Source organism: Odontomachus brunneus, unplaced genomic scaffold, assembly GCF_010583005.1.
Source record: "Odontomachus brunneus isolate Ranch 3 - 2012 unplaced genomic scaffold, Obru_v1 Obru_scaffold_026, whole genome shotgun sequence".
NCBI lineage: Eukaryota > Metazoa > Arthropoda > Insecta > Hymenoptera > Formicidae > Odontomachus > Odontomachus brunneus.
In genome coordinates, this window is record NW_022639476.1 from 540,891 (window position 1) to 566,215 (window position 25,325).

The window sequence follows — 25,325 nt, forward strand, 5'->3', positions numbered from 1 at the left end:
ATCGATGCACTTTATTATTATTGTTTATAAAATATTATTTTAATATTATAAATTTAATTATTTTAAGATCATAATTCCCACAATAAGTCAATTTTATTATGAGAACAGATGTAATAATTTTTCGCGAACGGAATGTAAGAATATAAAAACAAATACTTCGTTAAAGTGCGAAAAAGTGCAGTCAAAATAATCAATGATCAGTTCTTTGAGATTGAACTGGCTGCACTAGATTGTACTAATTCTCTTTCTTTCTTTTTTACATCGAGTCAAGTTATACATCAAGTCAAGTTTTACATCAAGTCAAGTTATATGTTTGTTTCTTTTTAAGATCCAAAAGTACGCACTAGTTAGCTACAAGGAACAGATCTCAAGTTTTTTAGTACAACATCGATCTATACAAGATGGTAGTCCTCAAGAAAGTGTTTTCGTCACGCATCCTTTTCTCATCGTTATTGCAAAAGTACAAGTATGTCATTCCTAATGCAGTTGCAGTGTCAAAGAAAAACTACTCGACTGCCGCGGAAAGTGAAGAAAATTACGATGTCATTATTACCGGAGGTGGCATGGTCGGCACGACGTTGGCATGTAGCATAGGTTAGGTTCTTCCGTTATAATTTATATTTAAGTTGATAAATCAAAATATATGATTCAAAAATATTTATTGAATAGCTAGAGAAGATAATTGTGAAAAGTATAGCTCAGAAGAACAAACTGAACTTGCTTATCTAAATTTATTCACATTATAAAAATTTATTATCTTTCAATAATGACCTCTGTATTTTTTTTCCAGCAAACAATCGAAGATTAGAAGCCAAGAAAGTTCTACTTTTAGAAGGTAGTGATAAACATGAGTATACACCACAGGAACAGTATTCCAATCGTGTTGTCGCTCTTAATCAGCAGACTCGTATCTTATTGTCTAGCTTGGGAGCATGGCAACATATAGAGGCAGTCCGTTATTGTCCAGTTAAAAAAATGCAGGTAGCTCTATATATTTCCTTTATTATTAGAACTATAAAATAAGAATTATAAAAAAGTAAATTTTTAGCAAACTTATACTAATAATATGCTAATGAAAGAGGATATATATACATGGTTATTAGATTAGTATGCAAAATCATTCAAAAGATAATTTAGAATATTTAAAAGTAATCTTTTTATAATGATTACTACCTTGATAAATCATAATGTATGCTTTATACAATACTTAACATATTACAATTAAAAAGTAATCTTTAACTGGGATCTTTATGATTATTACTGCTTTTATTATTTCCTGTTCTATATGCTACAAAATTAGAAATTTTACAAAGCATAAGTTTCTTTCGCAGGTTTGGGATGCATGTTCCGATGCTATGATAACATTCAATGAAGATTATTTGCACGAAGAGTTGGCGTATATAGTTGAAAATGATTTGCTGTTGCACGCAGTCAATAAGCAGCTTTCTCAGAAGGAAAATGTAACTGTAGTTTACAATTCCAAGGTTACTGATATAAAGCTCTCGAACACATTGACGGAGTATTCCACGATACAACTGCAATCTGGGAAGCGTTATAAGACCAGGTTACTGGTAAGTACTGTGTAAATATTAAAGATTCAATAATACCAGATTCTAGTCAGTTTTCCTAATAGGTCAGTGTTAGGTTTTTAAAATTTGTTATATGTTCATTATAAATAAGGTCCTGCTATTTCGTCTTTTTTCCACTTTACAAACAACTCGAGCACATAGGCATCAGCGTAAGTGCACCGTCGTATCTACATCCCTGGCAATATTTTCCACCTTGTTGGTCAGACTATCTAGCTTCATGCTAATGTTATAGGAACATCTCTTCAGTTCGGTTACCAGCTCGTTCAGCTTCTGCTGATTGCTGTCGTTGCTGTACATTCTGCTGAGCCTCGCGTGGCTCGAATCCACGCGCGTATTTTGCAGCGGCGCGTGTCTCGTTCTCCTCTCACTGACCAGGCGATATATTGCCTTGATGAGTTCTCGCGGGAGACGTTTCTCCCGCGGGTCATTCGGTCGAATATGAAGAGCGCAATGATAAGGCGGGTGTAACAGCAACGCTCCTTTTCTGCATATCTTTATTATCCTCGTGGGCGCACGATCTAATAGTTTAGAGAACAACATATTCTCCAGATGAGCTACCAGCTCGGCTCTGCGCACTAACCGATCGAGACCAGCGCACCTACGCAATTCTTGTATGTCCGATACGGCTAAACCGACCATAAGATTCGTCAGGATCACTGTCACCAATATAACGAAACTGAGCAGCATCAAGTGTGCCGTACCTGAGTACATCAGCGGCGAGTCTTTGTCGAAGAAAACATCCTCAAACTCCAACTCGCCTGACATCATAATTACAGTTTTCAGTAGACTAACCAGTGGGTCGGCAAATGACTTGTAATTCTTGTGCAGCACGCTGAAGCCCAAAGAAAAACCAACTATGAGGCAGAGATAAGCCGTGAGGAATTTGAAAAAGTTAATGGACACTTGGGTGAACATTTGTATGTAGATGCCGAACATGGGAAAGCGGCCAACCACCATCATCAACTCGATCCAGACTAGCAAAATTCCTAGCGCGGCGGCATGATTCTGCCAAGGACGCACCGGCCGTATGAGAACGGCGCACGATACCAAGATCACGCTCCACTGCAACCAGTTCTCCCAACGTCTGGTGTAAGAACAGATGCCGTGAGCGACCTGGAAGAGTTCCTTGCAGGTCAGCATGCAAGTGAAGCCTAGTACTGGCCAAAAGAGGATGCCGTTGAAGCGCATGATATCCCATAAATATGTAACGCCGATGTAACTGGTGAAAAGAGCGACAAAGATCGAGTGGAAAATCAGACTGAGCAGGAAAAACTTGCGAATGCGCAGCCACTTGAGATAAAGGAAGCTCTCGCACAACGGATGCTTCAGCATATGGCCTTGGCCGACTTCCACTAGACAGAGCATCAAGTCTGTCTCTCCTCGACCTCCTGGCACTAACGGTCTGAAATCCAGTCTCAATTCGCAATCTACGTCTCCCAACTCATGGTCGTGTAGCGAGATTGCCTGATCTAATCGTGCCACGAAGCGCGGTAACACGTCCGGTGTACGTCGTATGATAAAACTCAACGCGGTGACGCCTCCTTTCGTTCGCGCCGTGACGTCGGCACCCTTGAACAACAACATCACCACAATAGACGAGCTCTCGTTCAAGGCCGAGATGTGCAACGGTGTGTAGCCGAATTTGTCCGCCTTGTTGACCGAGGCACCTGCCTTTCAAAACGAAGTCGAAAGTAATTTCGTTATCTTCATTTTCATCACTTCAATTTTAGTAAATCAATTCACTTACGAACCTGTATCAAAGTCTTGACTAGTTCGCAGCCTCTCAAGGCTTTCGCGACCGCAGCGTGCAGAGGTGTGCGTCCGTCGTCGTCTTCTGCGTTCACATTCGCGCCGACGCTTATCAGCACGTCCAACGTCTCCACGGATAGCGCGAGCGCTGCCAGATGCATCGCCATTTGTCCTCGTGAGTTCTTCGCTTCCCAGGCTGCGCCGGCATTCAACAGCAATTTGGTGCATTCCGCGCTGCCTTCTTCAGCCGCCAAGTGCAAGGGTGTCGACCTCGCTGCTCCTAGTTGCACCCTTACATCTGCTCCGTGACACAGTAGTAACTTAGTGCAGCGAACGTTGCCCAGGCTAGCCGCTACGTGCAACGGTGTCTCTGTATAAACCTAAGAAAGAGTCAGATTCATTTGTCATGTAGATACAAGACTGTGGTCTCTTAAAGAGACATGTCTTGATTTGGTGGGAAAGTAATTTGTTCTTTCAGTAACAACAGTATAAAGTAATTGTCTGGTTCTTAGCCTTGATCAAACTTGATCGATCGAATCGATTACTTTTCCACCAAGTTCGCGCATGAGTTGGAGGTGATAAAGGAGCACCTGTGGATTATTGGGACAAGCACCTGCTTGCAATAGAGCCTCGACGCAATCCCCGGCGTTGTTTAGTACCGCGTAGTGAAGCGGACTTCTGCCGGACAATCCGGCATCCAGGTCCGCCCCAGACTTGATCAGGCATTTGACGGTGGCGACGCAACCCGCTGCGGCAGCACAATGCAAGGAAGTGCACTTTTTGCCGAAATCCCATTCGTCTGGATCCGCGCCATGCTTCAGCAGTTCTTCCACGATCTTCACGGACGCGGCGCAAGCCGCCAGATGTAACGGTGTCCTGAAAATAACAGTGTAAGAGAAGCTTGCTCTCTTGAGATTAGACTGGAGGTTCTATAATCATATACCTTCCGTCGCTGTCGCTCGTGGCAACCGAAGCACCTTTGTCCAACAAAGTCTTCGCGATTTCCACGTGACCCAGCCAGCTTGAGATTAGCAGACACGTGTCGGGCCATCCGGCAAGTAATTGGCCAGGAGTCGCGGAAGCTGCTGCTCCGTTCTCGCTAGCCAACAGAGCCTTTCGCATCAATCTGCATGAATAGTTCCTAATTAAACTTCAATTTACTTCGTTTATTGCAGAATTAAATCAAACAAATGATTGTTATAATTTTCATCTCTAACCACTGTTTCTATGTTCGTTTATTTATTTCATCTTTGTCTAAAGTATCTGTAAATTGCAGGCTTGATCGTCACGCCATATTTCATTACCCGTTCGCGAACGTAGGCAACGAGATTTTGCGATGTCTGCAGTCGGCTTCATTGAGAGTCAAAGATTGGAATTCCTCTAGAGCTCGTTGCAGAGCGTCAGCTTGAAGAGTAGGAATCAGAGAGAGAGCGGCCTCCCCTGCGGGAAGATTCGATAACGCCACTTCAACTTCTTCTTTGCTCCAAGGTTGCTCCTGCGTCATCGGCGCCGATCGTATGTGACACGTGACGGACTCCGAGCTTTCTTCGGAGGAGATACTACCGTGGTCCACCTCGTCCATCCAGATATCCTCATGACCTTCCTAAATTTCAGTACAAATGTTAAGGAAACGTCAACGATTATCGGCGATCGATTATCATCGTTTCTTTCACCGACCTCGCTATTGATCACTATGGACGGTGTTCTATTGGCAGCCTCCATCATCGGCGCCTCTCGTGTCAGGCGACTGCCCGACAGTCTTGCGAAGAAGTTCTTTTTGCTGAGAATTGACATAGTCGATCGCTATTTCCAAAGAAATGTTCCGAGTTTAATTAATTGATTACATACATTTTTCACTGAATCAGTCATTTGGTACCATTTAACACCACTTTGTTGCCGTTACGTATTGCGACAATTAATTCACACACGCGCAACGTTGGATTTCTTTCGTTAGACTAGTTCGTTATAGTTTTCTTAGTTAATCGCTGAGACAGTATGAGATAGTGATTTACACAGCGGGCATGTCGTTAGATCGGTTTGATGAAAGACTCTCGGCGTCCAGGAAATTAATGACACTTCTTGGCACGCGCGCATCGTCCGCACTCGCTCGCCATACACTAGCTTAGCCGACTATTCTGGCTCTGTGTATCCCGTGATACCCACATGTGTTCTCTGGTGTTTATAAAATAGCGTCGGCATATATTTAGCTCCCATTGCTCTCGTCGGCTTTCTCTCTCTCTTTCTCTCTGTGCTTCCTTTACTCTTTCGTGACTCCGATAAGTTTCACTGGCAGAGGCAAAAAAGAAGAAATTCCCCGACCGCAATTGCTCTTCCTACAAAAGGAATGCCGGATGATCATCGTCTTATCGTCCGGTTCCGGACTTCACACACACATATTCAACGGAATGTGTCAACCGATAACGACGTTCTTCGTCGAAAGAATTACATTCATGCTTTTTCCCTATTTCCCTTTTAAAACTGCAATCTTAACTGGAAAGAGGCGAAAATATTTTTTGACAAATGATCCGTTTTCATAATTGAACAACTCTCAGAGCTAAAGAGATAGAAAGTGAATAAATAATGATATTAGATCATTATTTCATAATAAAAATATAAAATAATTTATATATCAACATACGCGTTTGTACATGTATGTGTATACAAATATTAACGTTATATTGAAATATGCTCGCAAACGTAATTACTTTTTATAAGATAATATCTACAACTTTATGTGCAAGAGACGAGTACAAAATGTTAACAACTGAGTGCAAACGATCTCTGATATTCTTGTCAAAATGTGGAACAGAATTGAAGTTATTTTCGTGCAGGCTGTAAATTAAACGTGATTACAAATCGATATATAGATCGCCGTAGATTATCTCTCCGGATTATTCTAGCAAAAATGATATTTCACTCATGACGACGCTTATAATTTTAGAAAGACGCGGCTACGTCCGCTGTACGAATTAAAAGCAAACAAAGTTAAAACACGTTGCAGGTGGGCGCCGACGGTGCTAATTCACTGGTGCGGAAAGCGATGGGTGTGATGTACCTGAATTGGCAGTACGAACAATTTGGCATTGTCGCAACACTTAAACTATCCGAGGTAATGTTTTCTTGGAAGAGATACTGTGCAATGGAATTTGTAACACATTCTCAAACCATTTGACTTCATTTATAACACATTCTTAAATCATTTGACTTCAGCCCACGGAGAATATCGTCGCTTGGCAGAGGTTTCTACCGACTGGGCCGATCGCGTTACTTCCGGTAATTGGCCACGAATTCTTATAATTATCAACTTTCATCTATCCCTTCTCGATAATGTCCGACATTGAGTACGTCGATCAAGCTTTTCAGTTTGATTCGAGGGAAGGATGAAAATTAATATTCAACATCTCGCGATAACAAAGTCAGGATTTTCGAACAGTTGACAGATTCTCTCAGCTCGCTTGTGTGGTCCGTCACGACGAACAAAGCGAAGGAACTGTTGAAAATGCCGGAGGAGGAGTTCGTCGACAAGATAAACGAAGCGCTATGGAAAATCTATCCGAAAAACAATATCGTCGAGAGCGGCATGACAGCACTTCGCCAGCTGCTCCAGACTTTATCTCTACAGACCGGTGCGCAGAGACAACTGCCGCCTTCCGTGGCGTCGATCGTTGAGGGATCGCGAGCGGCGTTTCCTTTGGGATTCGGCCACGCAACATCCTACATTCATTCGGGCGCGGTGCTGGTCGGGTAAAAGAATCTCTCATTTTAAAACAAATGAAATAAGAAAAAGGATACTACGATATCTTTACAAATTTTTATCATATTTAGTTATCATACTTGATATATCACTATATATCATAAATATTTCTATTATATTTATTTATATCACACAAGTAGCATAGCTTCAAGTAAAATAAGATCAAGTGAAATGAGAAAAAAAAACAATACTGTGATGTTTTACCAATTTTTATCATATTTGATATCATATTATGTATCATAAAATATATATATTTCTGTTATATTAATATTTCATAATAATATTATGAAATATATATTTCTGTTCATAATAATATTTCTGTTATATTTGTATCAAATACTGAGCTTCATGCAATTTGGTAGAAGATACATACATTTTATTGCAATTGCAAATAGCGAACGTACATTTGACGGTTGGTTTTCATGTTCAAGTGATGCTGCACATCGAGTTCACCCGATGGCTGGCCAAGGTGTGAATCTAGGCTTCGGCGATGTGACAGCACTGACGAAAATTCTCGCTGAAGCTACTGTGAATGGCTGTCTGCTGAACGAGGAGCAATACTTGCAGCAATACGAGACACAGAGGCAACGTCACAACACGCCGACGATGTTCACTATCGACGCGCTTCATCGTCTGTACCAAGGCACTGCGGCTCCCATTGTTCTAGCTAGGAGTCTAGGGTTGCAGGTGGTGAATGCTATTCCGCAGGTCAAGGTAACGCACACATAAAGAGATTGTAGTGTAATACATTTCTTGAGATAAAAATGTGTATTTCTCGCGTCGATGCTAATAACTTTGCACTTTTGTCTTTAGAAAATGTTAATAAATCAAGCTGGAGGAAGGGTCTGTTAAATGATTAATTTGGTAAGCACATTGTACATTATATCCACTATTGTAATATTAAAATGATTCCATGAAGTGACTTGTATATTTTGTAATTTTCTATTTGTATTGAATACACATCAATAGAAAATTTTTGACAAAACATAATGATACAAAATAACAGATTCTTATTAAAATAACTAGTACACTTTATACAGTGAATATATATTTTAATATATTTTAATATATTTTATATATAAATTTTGCCAAGTAACAGTCACTTTTTTATAACATGATATAAAAAAATTCTTGAATTGACAAATGCTGTTAATTTATTCTTATTTGATAGAACTGTTGTATTTTGGTGCTGTGATAATTAATAATGAAGAATAAATCTGGGGTACTTTTTTTCAATTTCTTTCTTTTGATATTTGTTTTCAATAATACTTTTATAGCCTATGTTTTTTTTTTAGTAAAAATGGAACATCTTGAATTTATGTTGCAGTAATAAGTTTCTACTTACCACGATTGAAGCTATCCTTTTTTTGAGTCAGATATACATTTAGCTTTTGAAATAATTTTTCAGTATGTTATCATAAATTATTTCATTTCGTAATGACTTGCTCCACGTGGTTCATATAGCCTATTCATTTAAAGTTGCACTATGTTACACCTTCTGTATTTACGGTGCAATAGGTATATACTCGCGGGTTAGTGAAAGGGAGAAAGGAAGACATGAAAGTGCAGAAGACGCAATCCAAACGAATACCTGGCTGACCATCATCGTCGTGCCTATTTATTAATACATAATCCGGCTACTGTTAATGAAAATACCGTATATTTCACCATTTCAGACGCTGGTAATCAATACAGAATCGATAATGAAACTCGTTGAAATTGTGTCAACTTAATGAGGTTAGTTGGTACCTCGAGTAGAATCAGTTGTACCGCTCGACCGTACGTTCCGATGTTACGACGTAGTTTTCGTACAACACGAATTTATGTGAACTTTTATAACTGTTACTTTGTAGTTTTTATTAGGTGAGTATGTTTATTATATATTATTTTGTTCATTATGTGTGTAATATTCAATCTCTAGAGAGAGAGAAAGAGAGAGATTGTAGTAGAATTTATCATGTCTTTTTGACTGAAAATATAAAGTTATTATGATACCCTTCAAAACTGCGAGTTTGGTGTCAATGTTTAATTGCAGATGACAATGTTTACATCCAGAAAGCTACTCAAAATTGTTGCCATTGGCACAGTCGGACTGGGTACTCTGGCATCTCTCAGAGTTAACAAATACGATATTGGATCCATTGGAATCGTACGACTAGGCCGAGCTGCAGTCACAGTATTTGAAATAGGTCGACATTATCAGAAAGAATTGCACAGCAAGAAATTAGACAAGTTATCAGCGGAGTATCTGCAACTGAAATCAGATGTTCACAAGTACGGAGCACAGAAATTGTTAGAGCTCTGTTGTGTCAACAAAGGAGTCTACATCAAAGTCGGCCAGCATGTGGGTGCATTAGATTATCTACTACCTCAGGAATATGTGCAGACTTTGCGTGTACTGCACAGTTCAGCACCGCAGTCTTCGTTCAAAGATGTGCTGACTGTGATCAGGGAGGACTTCAAGAAAGACCCATATGAGATATTCCAAAGCATCGACCCAGAACCCGTGGGCACTGCTAGTCTCGCGCAAGTACATAAAGCAGTATTGAAGAACGGTGACATAGTAGCTGTAAAGGTTCAGCATCGCGCCGTCAAGAGCAACTCCTACGTCGACATCAAGACAATGTCAGCATTGGTGAAGATAACATCGCTCGTGTTCCCGGATTTTAAATTTGACTGGCTTGTGGACGAGACGAAGAAAAACATCCCCCAGGAGCTGGATTTCAGTCATGAAGGTAAAAATGCCGAGAAGGCGAGCCGACTCTTCGCCAGTTATCGATGGTTGCGAGTGCCGAAGGTATACTGGGACATCACGACGTCGCGCGTTCTCACGATGGAATTTCTGGAGGGCGGTCAGGTGAACGATCTCGAATACATGCACGCGCATCGTGTGAACCCGTATGAGGTGAGCAGCAAGCTCGGTCGTCTTTACAGCCATATGATTTTCATCGACGGTTTCGTGCATTCCGACCCGCATCCCGGCAACATTTTAGTGCGCAACCGCGATTCCGAAGCGGAGATCGCATTATTGGATCACGGTCTGTACGCTGATCTGTCGGACGAATTTCGCTGGAACTATTCTAAATTATGGCTGGCCATCTTAGACGGCGACCTGGCGACGATAAAGACGTACTCTACGCGACTCGGCATTGACGACTACTATGGCCTGCTAGCTTGCATGGTGTCGGGCAGAACGTGGGACACTATTATGAGGACCGGCATGCGTAAGACCAAATATGACCTAACGGAGAAGGACCAATTCCAAAGAGAGATTCCAAATCTCCTGCCGAAAATCAGCACCGTGTTGGACCGCGTGAATCGGCAGATGCTGCTGATACTCAAAACCAACGACCTAATGCGTGGTATCGAGCACTCATTGCACACTCAGGCCAGAATGTCCGCGATGATGGAGATGTCCAGGTGCTGCGTGCGCTCCGTGTACGGCGAGAAGCTGAGGCAATGCTCGAGTACGTGGGACAGGTACCGAGTGTTGTTATTGGAGCACTGGACACTCTTCAAGCTGTCTCTCTACTATGTATATCTGGGCCTGCTACACTTCAACCTGCACAACACAGTCAATTCTCTTTGGACGAATGAATTCTATCAGTTTTAACGAAAGCTCTTGTCTAGGTTGTCTAGGTAAACAGGTTTTTATTTTTAATTAGGTAAACTTTTTAAACATTACTATTCTTAAAAACATGTTTTATTTTTTCATTATAATGTTTCATTACTACGTTTTTAACTTCATTAAATCGCAAAAATACTAATAAATTCATATTCCTCGATGTTTTCTACATTGCGATTAAAGAAAAAAAAGAGGACAGAATTTTGATAATTTTTTTGGAAATTGAGCAAATGAAAATAGACTGGATTTACCGATGTTTAAAGTTATGTAACTTTTTTGTGTAGGATTCTAGGTTAAGGCTGTTAGCTCTCGATTTATGTCAGAAGCAAAAAAATTCTTGAAAAATAAAATAATGTAAAATAAAAATATCTATAAAATCAGTCACAAGCAAATACGTAAAATAAGTCCAAATACTTTTCTTTTATTCTAACAATCATTAAATAACTAAAAATATGACATCATTTTATAGATATATCTTTTTATTTCAATGTATTTTACAAGAATTTTTATCGTATATTTTTTTTGCCTCTGATGTCATCAATCAAGAATTTGTAAAGCGTTTTCTTGGTTGTTTATTTGATTCATTAGTTGTTTTACTCTACTTATTGAATGAAAGCAATGATAATTACAGGAATGATCATGAAGATTTCATTGTATAAACTTGATTAAGAATTTTGTTATCACTTTTGTTATTTGTGACAAATAATACGACTTTTGTTATTTGTGACAAATAATACGACTTTTGTTATTTGTGACAAATAATACGATTTTTGTTATTTGTGACAAATAATACACAAAAAGGTGAAATGCATTTGTGTTCTCATTTTTACTAAATATATATATATACAATAACAACATAGCATAAAGTTGATGTGCATTTATGCTTGCGTATTAGTTCTGAGCATTTTGCTCTCTCGGGCTACTCGAAGTTCCTCGTAAAACTTCTCGAGGATCTTTCCTCTCTCTTCTAGGAACTGAGCATACTCGACTGGATCTATCTTCTCTACAACTTCGATGCCGCATGAACGAGCAATGCCGATCATCATTTTACAGATGTCCTCCAATGACAACAATGCCATAGGTGGATCCTCCGATTTAATCTTAGCAATTTCATACACATGTTTTAATGTGATCTTACCAGCTATGTCACCTAAAATTTTCTTATTTTATCTTTACTGTATATTAAAGATGCAAGCGAAAAGAGAACGATATCCAAAAAAAACATTTATTTTTTTCATATAAGATTTGTGAACATGACGATATCTGATTAAGTTAAAACAGCTCATTTCTCATACTATTTTTTCTCTTGGATAAAAAAGTAAAAGCTTGTTAAATTTTAAGTAAAAATTTATATATTTACCTTTTAATGTTCTTCCTTTCTGTATACCAGCTGCTTGCTTTAAATAGTATGTTGCTGGTGGTTTATGGATTACTAAATCAAAAGTTCTATCTGAATGCACTTTGACTCTGCATGGCAAAGGAATACCTTCTTTGATATTGGCTGTTCTCTGATTAAATTCTTTGCAGAAATTTGCAATGTTAATATTCCTCTGAAAATAGAGAAAGTTATATATCATGCACTGAGAATTCTATTACAATGTGCACGCGTTTACGTTCTATTCTTTTTTTCTATCCCCAAAATATTACGTTTTATCAATGAGTTGTGATAAACACTTTATTCATTCATAGGATTATTACCAACAAAATTTATAAAAATCCTAAAAATGACAACATTGGATCTTTACAACGTAAGAATCATCTTCGGAAACGTATTCCACTGGTCAATTTTGCGGTAAGAATAACATGAAAATATTCTAACCTGTCCGAGCTGAGGTCCAAGCGGTGGTGCAGGTGTTGCCATACCTGCACAAACATCTGTGCGTAATTTTGACGAATGATCAATCTTTTCCGCTACTTTTTTGGTTTTCATTGTCATTCTTGCCATCTTCGACATTTTTCAACGTTCTACAAAAATATCTGCTTGAAAATCAAAATTTAAATAACCTATCATGCCGTACCAATGAAAACTCTCCCTCGAATTTTCTGCCAAAACAGAGAGCGCACATGCGACATAGGGTGCGTTCGCTTTGGGCACTTATAACACGTGACGCTCAAAGCGAACACACAGCCATAAAAGGTGTGGCGCCCCCAGCCAGCTGGTCGCGTTCACATTCATGCACTTTTGGCACTTTCGACGCGCTAATAAACTTTTGGTGTACGTGATTGACAGCGCGCGCATCTGCGCATTTTTTCATGCCGAGCAACTGCCTGGACACAGCATTCCGTATTCCACACGTCTTTCGCTTGTGTCCTGAGTTTATTGCAGAAATAAGTATAATTAGAGCGCCGAAAACAACGACGTACGGTCGTCAGGACATATCGTAAGTACATTATTACGGAGTAATCTCCTCCCTTCTCGACACATAACTAAGGTGACCAGACGTTCCGATTTTTTCGGGACAGTCCTGATTTTTCACCCATTGTCCCGAATTTTTTCGAGTGCTCTTCGGAACACTGATTTGTCATCATTTTCAATGATTGTCAAATAATTTTCGAATCTTTTTATCCCCCTCCCCCTGCTTTACACATTTATGAAGTGTTCCGAATTCAGGGCTGGGAAATCTGGTCACTTTAATAATAAGACGAAAAGAAAAAGGTATTTCTTCTGATCTGTAGTTGAAATACGTCTGTAGATATATATATATATTTTTTTTTATTTTACTGAAATTTTATCTTTAGAAAGTTATATTTTCTATACTGTGTCACTTTTCTATATGACGTACGATTTAGAGGTTATAGATAGTTTAATTGTTTAATTTAATTTTTGTGGAACAATTTAGTTTTTATTCAGCCTCTGAATATAATTTATTTCATATCGCGATCTTCTTCGCGATCATTGTGTGTTTTCGTAGTTTTAACATATTTCGTAGACGTTACGACAACTTAACCTTATAATTTAACTTGCTACAGTAGTCACTTGGAGATGTCTAACAATATTTTTTCCATTAAAGGTATTTAAAAGATTTTTCAAGATGGGGAAACGCCAGCATCAGAAGGATAAAATGTAAGTGTAGTATTATTTTGCTTGGAATAATGTATATATCTATTGAATATTTTGTGACTTAATATTGTTAAAATAGATTTTTTGGACTTCTATATATAATTTTATTATATCTTGACTATGAGAACATTCTATTCAATTTTTAACCACATTATGATCTTGGGAATTTCTTCAGGTATTTAACATATACAGAATGGTCAACATTGTATGGTGGAAGAAAGTCGGGAACTTTGGAAACAAGTGAAGAAAAAACATTTAGACGTTTACCTTTCAACCATTGTTGTTTGACTCTACAACCTTTTGAACATCCCTACTGTGATGCACATGGCAATGTTTTTGAGTTAGAGGCTATTCTAGAATATTTAAAACGATATAAGCACAATCCTGTAACAAGCAAACCATTGGATGCAAAGAGTCTTATCAAACTAAATTTTCATAAAAATGTACAGGATGAATATCAGTGCCCTGTTCTCTACAAATTGTTCACAAAGCATTCACATATTGTCGCTATCAAGACCACAGGAAATGTATTCTCTTATGAGGTATATGTGTGTGTGTATACATATATATATATATATATATATATACAAAATATTTTTATTTTTATTGATTAACCTTTTTCATTTCATTGTCGTTTTATGTTCTACTTATATTACATGCTATTCTATTTACATAAAATTGTTTTTCCAGGCTGTTGAACAGTTGAATATAAAAGCTGCAAATTGGAAAGATTTGATAAATGACCAACCATTTGAACGAAAAGATATTATTACAATTCAGGATCCAACCGATGCGATGAAATTCAATTTGTCCACATTCCATCATATTAAGAATAACATAAGAATGGAAGATGAAGGTAAGTTTTAATTTATCTGAGAAAAAAGATTATTTCTGTGATTTTCTTCTGGAAGTACATATAAATAAATTACACATATTGTAAATAAAGTAATTATAAATTGTAAACAATTGTACACATAAATGAATACTTTGCAGAAACGATAAGAGAGCGAAATAATCCGAATGCAAAGTTGAAAACAGTTTCGACAGAGACTAAAGAAATTTTGGAAGAGCTTGAAAGAGAGTACAAGCCAGCAAAAAGCAACACAGAAGACACATTCTCCAAGCAGAAGGCTGACAAGTTTAATGCGGTTTGTACATAATTTTATATATTGATAGTTTTTTTTTGTCTCGTTTATACTGGAAGTAATTTTGTTACTTTGAATGCAGGCACACTATTCTACTGGCGCGGTAGCTGCTGGATTCACTTCAACGGTGATGCCAGCGGAGACAACTCATCAAGCAGCTGTAATTGCGGAAGATCTAGTGCGATACGAGAGAGTTAAGAAGAAAGGTACGTATGTATTGCGTTATAATAGATCTGTTTTTTTCGAAGAACTTGTTAAACTGATGTACACTGATATAACAGTTTAGAGTAAAACAAAATATACTTGTTTTTCCCTAATTTATTGCAACAGTGTACATCAGTTCAGGAAGTTCTTCGAAAATAAATAGAACACTTAACACTTAATGTTACATATGCATTAAAATCATATATGCTTGGATCTACGATCGGAATCTCTTTATTTCAGGATACGTGAGACTATTCACGAATTTCGGAGCATTGAATCTGGAATTGTTTTGCGATTTGGTTCCGAAAACCTGTGAGAACTTCATCAAACACAGTGAAAATGGTTACTATAATGGCACGAAGTTCCACAGGTCGATACGAAATTTTATGGCAAGTATATTTAACTTTAAGACGAATGTTTCCAAGATCACACTTTATATATCTTTTACGAAATTATATTTTTCTTTATTATATGAAATGTTACAGTCAATTTTGTCTTTCTACTGTAGATTCAAGGCGGCGATCCGACCAATACGGGTAACGGCGGCGAGTCGATTTGGGGTAAGCCGTTCGAGGATGAATTCAAGCCGGTTCTATCTCACCTAGGTAGAGGCATCCTGTCCATGGCAAATTCGGGTCCGAACACCAACGGATCCCAATTGTAAGTTCAAAATTATTAGGTTTGTTTTTGTTCCTGCAGTGCTGAACTGATGCAATAAAAGGGAGAAAAAATATACTCTCACTCTAACTTATTGCACCAGTTCAGCAGTGTAGGAACAGAAAACAGACCCACGATCTCGATACACATCATGTCTCGTTTTCTTCATCGTTACGTTATCGTTGTATTGTTTTAGTTTCATTACGTTTCGTTCGTGTAAACACCTGGATCGCAAACACACCGTCTTCGGAAAGATCGTCGGTGGTTTTGAGACGTTGAACGCGATCGAAAAGGTGGAGGTAGACAACAAAGATCGGCCGATCGAGGATATAGTTCTGCAAGCCGTTCAAGTCTTCGTGAATCCCTTCCAAGAAGCCGATGAACAGCTTGCATCGGAACGTGCTGCCGAGATGGAACGACTGGCACAAGAGGCGAATCAGAAAAATGCGGCAGACAAAACCGACAAGAATGAAGCCCAGAAAGTTTACCGATCGGGCATAGGAAAATATGTGAAGCTGGAGCCGGAAAAGTAAGATTCCTGTTTAATTGTGCCATTCATTCGTAGGATTTTATCATTTATTCGTGTGATCTGTTTGTAATAGAAAAGTGACTTTTCACAGGGCGGACAAACGGGATTCAAACGCGGAGTCTGTTGCGAAGAAGAAGAGAATCTCAACGCAAGCTTACGGAGATTTCTCTTCCTTCACGTTTTAACAAATTATATGTAAATATTGAATATAGTTTCTTAGTTATATATTTATAATTTATGGACAAATGAAAATATATCTGTATTTATACCATTCTATTGCTAGGTTCCCTGACTTTACATGATCTATATAAAAAAAATCTAAGAATAAACAATGTAGGTTATAATCGTGTAATTCTTTCCATTGTTTTTCAGAAAGTTTTCTTTTTAATTTTCTATCTCTTCTATATTAGCAAAGATTTTTTATATCTTATAGTCAATGTTGAACATAAATTTTAATCGTTTTTATTGATATATAACATAAAAAACAAAAATGTGTGTGTGTATGCGTGTATACATATACCTGTACACATGCACACGTGTGCATATATATTTTGTACTACGAGATTACGAAGATTCATTTCAATGAATCTTCGTTAAGGCATTCAATTATTGTACTCGTCCTTTTGCGGAGAGATACAGTGTGTTTGTTCATGTTTAGGAGCTCGGTATAGCACAGGGCGATTGCTAATGGAAGAGGCTGAATCAGGCCGGAGCCTCCATGTTTGATGGTCGGCGGCGAGTGAGTGAACGAGAGCGAGCGTGCGTGTGAACTAAAGCGGAGTCGTCCAGCACAGGACGAGTTGGTGAGCGAGAATCAAGCGCGTCTCGCGCTTCTTCGTGATCCTGACGACGTGATTCTGGCTGATCGCGGCCGCGTGTTGCTGGAATCCTGTGCGTTGTGAAAACACTCACATCATGGATGATTTGGGTGAGTAAACGTGCCAAAACATAGACGCGTCACGGAGAGCTAACCTCCAAATTCCTGTCTGTCAAGCGTTCCGACACGTCGGGATTTACTTATCGGTGGCGTTTGTCGATATCGTCGAAACGAGCATAGGACGTCGGGGATATCAGTGCTCCGACGCGTATTTTTATCGGGAGCAGCTGTCAAAATCATAGAGATGCTGGAATGCGCTTGGAGTATCGATACCGTTACGCTTTCACGCTGGAGGTATCGACGCTTCAAGATGCGTTCTCGTTCGTCGCATCTGTCAAGTGCAGAGATATTGAAATGTATCGTAGTATCGATACCTAGACGCATTCACCGAAAGCATCAACGTCTTGGGACGTGTTTTCACTTTTGTCCGTCGAGCACACGGCTGCTGGAATTTGAGTATCGATACCGTTATTCTTTCGCGTCGAAAGTATCTTAAAGTATCGATACTTTGAGACACATTTGCGTATAGAGACGATGAAGATTATTTGTTAGAGTATCGATATCGCGACGCGTTTACTGGAAATATTAACGCTTTTGGAGACGTGTTTTCATTTCTGTCTGTCAAACGAGCGAAGATGGAATGTATCGGAGTATCGATACATCACTACACTTTTATCGAAAATATTGATACTTCGAGATATGTTTTTGTTTGCGTTTGCTGAGAAAAAGATCTTGAAGAAAATTGACTAATGTTCGTCCTGCTCAATACTGTTTTGCCTTTTGAAAGTCCCAATATTCCCGTATTTAAAGACCAAAACAATATGAAAATCTAGAAATGTGTCCAGATATTTTTACATTAAACAGTCTAGTTGCTCATTGCAATGAATGAATGAATGAATGAACAGTTATATTCTCGCTCGTTCAGAACTCTGAATTACAACTATTTTACAACCATTTCCCGCTTATCAATAAGCATTATCGACGTTATCGATATAAGCTATCGTAAACATATAATCGATAAACGAATCGCGTGCTTTCGCCTTATATGTATATACATATACAGGGTGTTCCAGCTCAATCTCACAATTTTTCAGATTAAGGTCGAATAAGAAATACCAATACCGTTTTGTGAAAATCGCAATAATGATCGAGATATTAATTGTAGAAGATTTGTAAATGGTCACGCATGATATGACGGATGAGCTACAGACGGCGATGTCTACCGTCAAGGTAAACATGCATTTAATATTGCGCGTGTATGCAAATATAGTTAAACATCTAGAGATACATCTTGAAAAGTTAAGATCTTGTCCGTCTTGGCACCACTGTGCGGCGACTGCTCTTCCCACTAATTAAACGAGAGTTGCCGCGAGTCTTCGTGTACAAATCCGCGGATAAAATGATCGCGTGCTAAATCGTATCGCGACGATGCGGGGAGGAAAGCCGCGGGAAAAGCTGGAGGGGCACGGGCAATAACAACCATTATCTCAACCCGTATGGCGTATGGCCTCGCCGTTGCATCAGTGTTATGCGAACTGTACATTAGTTTGTCACGTCGAGCACTCGTTATGGTGCCGCTCGGTGGACTCGCGAAGAGAGAGCAAACGTTTTACCATCCGTAGACTGAAAGTGAGATCGAGGTGTGGTGTGTCGAAAAAGGTTCTAACGATCGGATGAATTTCGCCGGGAAGCTTCGCGTGTGTGTAATACCCAATTATTTTGAAGTAATCGAAAGACAATAACCAACTGATTATTGTCTTTCTGGAGAGTTGGTGTATCAAAAAAAATAACATCCTTTTATACAGGATGTCTGATGATTCATGACTTACCTGTTTTGTGCGGGTAGAATTCATCAAACTGAACACAAAATTTCTCTTCATTACAAAAGGAGTACCCTTTCGATAAAAGTTTTCGCTTAGAATATGAAATTATAGGAAATAGCACTTTATAACTAGAATTCTTTTTTAGTATATTTTCCATTTGGTTTAGAAGAATTTTCTTGAGTCATGTATGAAAGGATTTCATCAAGGATGAGATTATATTTTTTTTTTATTATATAAACCGTGCATCGACATAATAATATAAGAGACACACTATGTATCGAGGTGTGGACGGCATTTCTTGGCACTTTGCCCATTGTTTTGCATTTCCAGTTGACTGCGATATCCCGTTAGTCGCGATATCATCATCTCTTTTAATTATATCATGGATTCGTGACACCGTCCAATCTTGGTGTACGCGTTGCGATCATTCGCGGATTTTAATTGAAATCGTTCCTCGCAACGTTTCACAAATGTTACTCTTCGTCCTATATCTTGGACTGTTTAGATCTAATTTTTCCAAACAAGATTTCTTTAATTATTTACATATATAATATGATAATTTATATTAGAAGTTTGCAACACGTAGCATATGGTAATACGTGCTGATATTTAGCGGTTGGTGGATTTTCGCATTGATAACACGATAACCCTGATAACGATAGCAACGATTAACATACATGGTTTCAATATTTCTTACAGACGACATTTTGTACTCCATTCCAGTCTTATATTCAATTCTTTTTTTTCTTATTTTATTTATTAATATCGTTATTACTAGAAAATCCTTCGTGTATTTGGCTCTCGTATGTTTGTCTATCCATTTATCCATATCTTTTTTGGTATTCTTTGCTGTGCCATTTCATTGTCTTTCCTACTTTTCCTCTGCTTTTGTTTCATCTATTTCTTTTGTTGCTATTTTTGCAAATTTTTGCGTGTACGTTCATTTATCACCATATGTGTGCTTTTGTATACATTCTTAGAAAATATATGTAAACAAATGTAAAAAATTATAATGAATGAAGATAGAAACGAATAGGGGAGGTGTTACCCTACGGCTATAATAGACGCTTTCTTCTCTCTTTCTCCCTCATTCTCTCTATTCTATTCTATTCTATTCTGCACTTGCTTCTACCTCTCTCCCATAGACTCTCTAATCCCTCTAAATTCACAGCTCTCTCTCTTTTCTCCACAACGTTGCTCGACGTGTCTCTTTCTCCGAGAGCGGAGACAGCGGCCAGGGCGAAAGAGACCGAAAGAGAGCACTCTGTGACACTAGGCGCGGGTGAGCGCCGGAAATACACTCGCGTGCGTTTCAACTACTCTTATTCGCCGACTCTCGAGCTGTTCTTCGTCGCCAAAGAGTGCGCGTGTAATCGTGCGGTCGGCGACAGATTTTCCGTGCGCGTTTCCGCATTTGCCAATCCGTGCTCGGGAAAAATCGCATCGACGCATGCACGTTTCGGCCACTCGTGTTTTCGGGGAACATCGTGACGCCGTTCTCGTTGCAACACGCGGATAAATTGTTGCTGCCGTGCCGTTCGGGAGAAACTGCTGAATTTTTCCGGAACTTACGGCAGGAAGTTCGCGGTGAGATTAATTATTGTCCTTAAAATTGAGCTGGTGAAGTGAGCAAGGTCTGCAAAGTCAATTAACTTCTTTCTGCGAGACGTTCGTACCAAATGATATTTGTCGAATAGATTCGCGTAATTCGCAGTCTGATTTGTCACCTTGATTTGTGACTTACTCCTAGCAAGGAGCTTTACAACACGGTTCGAATGAAGCTTATACGTTGTTAAAATTAGTAATCCAAAATAGCCGCCGTGTAGTCTGTCTGAACCTGAGTTCACTAACACAGTTAAGGGTCAACCTCTTCCGTTGAACTGTCGAGTAAATCATTTCGCTCAGCGCGGTACTCCGAGACACGTCATTTCTTCCGTTTCCTTCCTCGTGTCCGCGATTCTATATTCTAGAGTGCATTACCCTCTGATGAATAACGAGACGTTTATTTTCACCAGACATCTTTACGAATCAACGAGATACGATTCTCGCAGAATGTAATTTTAACTGCTATTAGCCCTGTTTTCGTCCTTTTCCTCTCATACCTATTTCAGCATATTCGTTTTGCGCATTTATTACATTTTCTGTAGCTTCTAATTGTGTTCAAGATTCGATAAAAGGTGAATGAAATATTTCCTCTCTGTTCTGTTTACAAAATTAATTTGACAGAATGATGTCTGTGATTCGGTGAACGCGCGGTGAAAAATTGAACCGTTTCGTCTTCTTTCATTGCACCGTACTTGTTAAATTAGCGTCAATTCGCCGTCACGCAACGCAGAACCGCAATTACTTCCTTGGTAGGGCTTATGTCACCAACTCCATCGTTTGCCCCACGATCGCCACGTGAGTGAACACGTGCACGCACGCACGCGTACGCACGCGCATCCAATTTCTCGCGGCGGAGTGTACGTGTGTTCATTGTGCATGTGTGTGTGTGTGTGTACGCGTCCGCGTGGTGAATAGAGAAAGATGGCCATGGATCGGACAATGTACGGCAAAGTCGAACCAGGCGACAATTATCAGCCTTACAGGATCACTATGAAGAAGGGCTCGCCTCCCGGATGTAAGTTAGCTTTTTATCGCATATCGTCATCAATAGAATGTAAATAAGATATAAATGGGACGTCAATGATCCAAAATATAAAAAAATGTGTTCTATGAGCATACCACACAGACAGAATTTTATAGTAAAAATTACTGGAGAATTTTGTAACCGAGGAATTTCGTAGTAATTATCTGTTCATTCTTCATACATGGAAAAAATAGTAAGAATTATAAGAAAATTTCTGTAATGTTGGATCATACAGAGTTATGAACGAAATTACTGTATATTTATTTCATAATATTGTATACGTTTGACTTTCTGTTACAAAATTATTGTAATTACTTGAACGTTTTTTATATTGTATACCAGGTAAATCGTCAAAAATTTATTGTTTCTATAGTAACTTCAATTACAATTCCAATTATAGTCCAGCTTTGCAGAAAACGTCGTAAAATGAAATATAATTTTAACATAATTTTTATTACAATATGTCCAATGACATAGCAAAAGCTTCATTTGAAGCTAGACATGATAATTAGTTTATAATGGATGGTTCAACCAGCGCAAGGTCAGTTATGAATATTTTTGTCTGGCGTGAAGTCATGAAAAGCAGAAACTTTGAAGAGACCATTGGATGGTGAGATTCATGATCGACCTAGAGGATGTGACGATCCTTTCGTCCTCCGATCTCTGATTACCGATTACACGCGCAATTAATTCGCGATACAAGCTCGAATTTACTACGTCATCGTTGCGCATTCTCCGACGATCGAATGGTATACGAATTCAAGGTGAACACGAACGCGCGCGTAGGCATCTCCTCTTCCTCGATCGGTCCTCGGGGGATCCGCACCTCCATATGAGGTCAGCCTCGCGTGTTTCCACTTCCTACGCCCGCTTACGCTGCGCAAATATGTAGGAAGGCGCGATAAAGGCCGGTTTAGATACCTTCGATCGGTTGACCGAGTAACCGCTAGAAAAAGAAGAAACAGAAATCGACGTGCCGAAGAATCAATGCGAGTTCCCTTCACATATCGCTGACGACTGTGGTATCGCGTTGTCGTTTTCCATATCTGCATACCTCGAGGAAACACGACTTATCGATATTTTTTGAGAAGAATCAAAGATAAAAAGCAAATTTTGAAATTTAGAGAGAGAGGGAAGGTCTGTTGTTAGATATTAGAATGGATATTTAGCTCGTTATTCACGTAACTTGCTTTTCGGTTTTGTCAGACGAGAGAGAGAGTCGAGTCCAGTTTTATGTCATATCACGAAAATATCGCAACGGGTGCTTCGTGCTGGGATTTTTCGTCTCGTATGTATTTCGTCGATAATCGGATAAACGTGTGTGCGTATGTGCGACAATTCGATTAGTGTGTATCTGCGCAATTCGCGACTGTGCGGAGGTGAAGATTTATCGAATGAGCGGACCTCTCGACATCTCGTCATTTGCGATAAACAGTCCACGAGCTGCCTATATTAAAAGGGGATCGTCGGCGAGGGACGCGGGCACGGGCAGGGGCAGGGTAATAGTTCACGTAACAGAGATTTCGCAAGTGCAGCTACCGCGGCGGCGGCGGTGGTGGCGGCGGCGGCGGCAACAACAGCACGTGGTGCCAGTCCCGTCTGGTACCGCCAGATATTCGGAGCTGATCGATCATCTCCAAGCCGCGACTCTTGACGAATCCCGGACAACATCCGCGCCACGTGCTCATCGATCCACGTGTTCGGTTCGTAAACGTGTGCAGGTCGTGTGACGACGCGACGCGGCGCGACGCTCTCATCGATCCTCTTCATCTTATACTCGCGAATAACCTTTTGACCGCTCTCTAGTTTCTCGAGATTTCCTGGACTGAGAGGTCTCAGTCGACGAACGAATGAACGAATTCGTCCGAAGTGATAGTGAAGATATATCGTATGGGTGAATTTGACCGGGATGAATTTGAGTAACGCGATGGAGTACACACAATTCGGCATAATAGCCTCAACATTTTGTAACCCTAATTCCAGACGAATTTTTCAATTATGCGCAATGTTACAAATGTGCATCGTAAGTTGTTGATTATTTTGAGGAAGCGACTTCGTCATTCCGATTCATTCTTCAATTTCGGATTTTTTACAAAATGTCTTTCAGAAGTGAAAATTCAATTGGTTGAACGACTTTTAATGAGCCTTGCCAGCTTTTCTGGACCTTCCTGCCCCTGCATCATTTGCTCTCTAAATTTTTAAAACAAAATCTCTTTCAAAACAATTGAGAATTTATTCTATTTGAGCGAAAAGTCACTTGACTTCGAGTAACTCGACTATCATTTTGTTTTTTGAGTCATTTCAATAGACGAAATGTAGAGAGTCGGTGACCACAGTAATCCACTCGAAATGATGCGGTGTGATCCTATTGAGCGTCTCGCAAAGGCAATTTTCGCGTTCAGTTTTCGTTGTTTGCTTGTCTCGTTTCGTTTCTGTCGTTTGTGGATGATCGCCAGTTTGTGATCGTATTTCACTCCGTCAAAATTGGTAGATTGTTGTTATTATATTATTATCATTATTAATGCCTTTATCCACGCTCGATGCTCATGATGATCACGGTCATGATGAAAGAGAGAGAGAGAAAGAGAGAAAAGGGGAGGGAGGTGGAAAGAGAGATGGAAAGAGGAAGGAAATGCGTTGGAGGAGGCTCATCTCCTCGTCGCTTGATACTCGAGAATTAAACTCGGCTGTTCTGGAATAGGATTAAGGTGTCGCCGGTCCAGCAGAGTCTCTAGTTCCGCTCTAATTTGAGGTTTATTTTTACCTCGCGGCCAGTTAGAGCACAACACACAACGTCGCGGATTTAGTCCGCGCGTGATTTACGGAGAGTCCGGACGACGCTGGTGGATATCGCGTCGATAACGAGCCGGATATTTTTAGCGCGATGATCTTTTCTTTTCTTCCTTTTTTCCTTTTTCACCTGTTTGCTGTTTTCGGCTCCGCCACCTGTCGCTCCCATTCTTCTCGTCTCATTTCTCCGCTTGCAATAATATTTTCGAAGATCCAATTAACGTCGACGACACGATGAGAAAGATATGCAGTTAATTCGCGCGGAGTTAATTCGTTCGGAGGACAAAGAAATTATCGCAACTTCGGGGAACCTTATCGCAAATTTCAATTAGATATGAGGAGAATTTAAAGCGCGAAATCATCGTGCAGGATGTTGCGCAGGATGGCTGGGAAGTCGCTGCCGCGAATAAAGCACTCGTGTATCTACATCGACAAGAACTTGTATATCTAGTTCACGATGCAACCAGAAGAATTTGCATATTAATGGTCATATTAATCGGCACATTACGTGTTTTTCCATTTATTTATTTTCGCGACAGCGACATTCGGTGGTCATCCTGGCCATGTCTTCAAGATGTCGCATTACCATCATAAGTCGTTGTTCCTCGCGCAGAGAAAGTGAGATTCTTGCAAACGCGCAACGATGACGGATGTGATGAGGCCCGCGTCGCCGATTTCACCAGTTCGTCTGGCGACGATTCGACGTCACGCACGATGGGAGCAATACATCAGTAAGTGCTTGCTTAAGTACCGTCCCGTTAACCCTAATCGCCCGCGAGATGTGTTCCGTAACACGCGTCTGTTTGTCGCCATAAGTCGCTGTTGCGACTTTGGCAAAAATCATCGGGCGACTTGTCGCGAATGATTCGGATTTGCAGGAACACTCGTTGAAC

At 39.7% G+C, this 25,325-nt stretch overlaps 6 protein-coding genes across 19 annotated transcripts in view; 4 read left to right on the top strand and 2 right to left on the bottom strand.

The window, feature by feature from the left end:
* The first annotated feature begins 204 nt into the window (after window positions 1–204).
* On the top strand, window positions 205–8,801 carry LOC116842620 (ubiquinone biosynthesis monooxygenase COQ6, mitochondrial). Of its 4 annotated transcripts, none has more exons than XM_032812062.1 (9): window positions 205–594; window positions 791–981; window positions 1,332–1,571; window positions 6,340–6,447; window positions 6,549–6,611; window positions 6,772–7,082; window positions 7,524–7,806; window positions 7,906–7,956; window positions 8,611–8,801. In XM_032812062.1, the coding sequence occupies exons 1-8, from the start codon at window positions 402–404 to the stop codon at window positions 7,942–7,944; spliced, it is 1,428 nt and encodes a 475-aa protein (XP_032667953.1). In that variant the 5' UTR covers window positions 205–401; the 3' UTR covers window positions 7,945–7,956; window positions 8,611–8,801. The 4 variants fall into 4 exon arrangements, with proteins under 4 accessions (XP_032667953.1, XP_032667955.1, XP_032667956.1 ...); XM_032812064.1 differs by lacking the exon at window positions 8,611–8,801 and adding an exon at window positions 8,420–8,530; XM_032812065.1 differs by lacking the exon at window positions 8,611–8,801 and adding an exon at window positions 8,264–8,328.
* Window positions 1,567–7,602, bottom strand: LOC116842615 (transient receptor potential channel pyrexia-like). Its single transcript, XM_032812044.1, has 7 exons — window positions 7,497–7,602; window positions 5,016–5,671; window positions 4,643–4,941; window positions 4,282–4,464; window positions 3,929–4,214; window positions 3,341–3,718; window positions 1,567–3,260 (listed from the first exon to the last, which is right to left on the bottom strand). The coding sequence occupies exons 2-7, from the start codon at window positions 5,130–5,132 to the stop codon at window positions 1,734–1,736; spliced, it is 2,790 nt and encodes a 929-aa protein (XP_032667935.1). The 5' UTR covers window positions 5,133–5,671; window positions 7,497–7,602; the 3' UTR covers window positions 1,567–1,733.
* A 4-nt stretch (window positions 8,802–8,805) lies between the features above and the next one.
* Window positions 8,806–10,918, top strand: LOC116842619 (aarF domain-containing protein kinase 1). The gene is made up of 2 exons (XM_032812061.1): window positions 8,806–8,955; window positions 9,128–10,918. The coding sequence occupies exon 2, from the start codon at window positions 9,128–9,130 to the stop codon at window positions 10,703–10,705; it is 1,578 nt and encodes a 525-aa protein (XP_032667952.1). The 5' UTR covers window positions 8,806–8,955; the 3' UTR covers window positions 10,706–10,918.
* A 606-nt stretch (window positions 10,919–11,524) lies between these two features.
* Window positions 11,525–12,887, bottom strand: LOC116842621 (39S ribosomal protein L11, mitochondrial). The gene is made up of 4 exons (XM_032812066.1): window positions 12,736–12,887; window positions 12,537–12,682; window positions 12,078–12,267; window positions 11,525–11,867 (listed from the first exon to the last, which is right to left on the bottom strand). The coding sequence occupies exons 2-4, from the start codon at window positions 12,669–12,671 to the stop codon at window positions 11,596–11,598; spliced, it is 597 nt and encodes a 198-aa protein (XP_032667957.1). The 5' UTR covers window positions 12,672–12,682; window positions 12,736–12,887; the 3' UTR covers window positions 11,525–11,595.
* Window positions 12,888–12,945: 58 nt separating this feature from the next.
* Window positions 12,946–17,117, top strand: LOC116842618 (RING-type E3 ubiquitin-protein ligase PPIL2). 5 transcript variants are annotated; one of them, XM_032812056.1, is made up of 11 exons: window positions 12,946–13,098; window positions 13,729–13,781; window positions 13,954–14,320; window positions 14,469–14,634; window positions 14,772–14,926; window positions 15,006–15,129; window positions 15,368–15,516; window positions 15,636–15,787; window positions 15,981–16,313; window positions 16,387–16,508; window positions 16,972–17,117. In XM_032812056.1, the coding sequence occupies exons 2-10, from the start codon at window positions 13,750–13,752 to the stop codon at window positions 16,496–16,498; spliced, it is 1,590 nt and encodes a 529-aa protein (XP_032667947.1). In that variant the 5' UTR covers window positions 12,946–13,098; window positions 13,729–13,749; the 3' UTR covers window positions 16,499–16,508; window positions 16,972–17,117. The 5 variants fall into 5 exon arrangements, with proteins under 5 accessions (XP_032667947.1, XP_032667946.1, XP_032667951.1 ...); XM_032812060.1 differs by having other exon boundaries at window positions 12,948–13,098; window positions 16,405–16,508; XM_032812055.1 differs by lacking the exon at window positions 16,972–17,117 and having other exon boundaries at window positions 16,387–16,657.
* Window positions 17,093–25,325, top strand: part of LOC116842616 (leupaxin) — a 25,878-nt gene continuing 17,645 nt past the window's right edge. The window contains exons 1-2 of one of the 7 annotated variants that reach the window (XM_032812045.1): window positions 18,590–18,887; window positions 21,323–21,633. In XM_032812045.1, the coding sequence (XP_032667936.1) occupies window positions 21,540–21,633 (94 nt within the window). In that variant the 5' untranslated portion in view covers window positions 18,590–18,887; window positions 21,323–21,539. Of the gene's footprint in view, window positions 17,242–18,589; window positions 18,888–21,322; window positions 21,634–23,195; window positions 23,666–23,730; window positions 25,164–25,325 lie in introns of those variants that run through there. The other 6 variants (XM_032812046.1, XM_032812049.1, XM_032812051.1 and 3 more) reach the window with 6 other exon arrangements.

Coding starts and splice junctions, on each gene's coding strand:
- LOC116842620 (XM_032812062.1), top strand. CDS start 402: ATGGTAGTCCTCAAGAAAGTGTTTTCGTCACGCATCCTTTTCTCATCG. Junction 595..790: donor GACGTTGGCATGTAGCATAG/GTTAGGTTCTTC, acceptor TTTTTTTTCCAG/CAAACAATCGAAGATTAGAA. Junction 6,612..6,771: donor GGCCGATCGCGTTACTTCCG/GTAATTGGCCAC, acceptor ATTTTCGAACAG/TTGACAGATTCTCTCAGCTC.
- LOC116842615 (XM_032812044.1), bottom strand. CDS start 5,132: ATGTCAATTCTCAGCAAAAAGAACTTCTTCGCAAGACTGTCGGGCAGT. Junction 4,942..5,015: donor CCATAGTGATCAATAGCGAG/GTCGGTGAAAGA, acceptor ACTGAAATTTAG/GAAGGTCATGAGGATATCTG. Junction 4,215..4,281: donor ACGAGCGACAGCGACGGAAG/GTATATGATTAT, acceptor TGTTATTTTCAG/GACACCGTTACATCTGGCGG.
- LOC116842619 (XM_032812061.1), top strand. CDS start 9,128: ATGACAATGTTTACATCCAGAAAGCTACTCAAAATTGTTGCCATTGGC.
- LOC116842621 (XM_032812066.1), bottom strand. CDS start 12,671: ATGTCGAAGATGGCAAGAATGACAATGAAAACCAAAAAAGTAGCGGAA. Junction 12,268..12,536: donor TTGGACCTCAGCTCGGACAG/GTTAGAATATTT, acceptor CTCTATTTTCAG/AGGAATATTAACATTGCAAA. Junction 11,868..12,077: donor GAAAGGAAGAACATTAAAAG/GTAAATATATAA, acceptor AGAAAATTTTAG/GTGACATAGCTGGTAAGATC.
- LOC116842618 (XM_032812056.1), top strand. CDS start 13,750: ATGGGGAAACGCCAGCATCAGAAGGATAAAAT. Junction 15,788..15,980: donor AACACCAACGGATCCCAATT/GTAAGTTCAAAA, acceptor GTATTGTTTTAG/TTTCATTACGTTTCGTTCGT. Junction 16,314..16,386: donor GTGAAGCTGGAGCCGGAAAA/GTAAGATTCCTG, acceptor TGTTTGTAATAG/AAAAGTGACTTTTCACAGGG.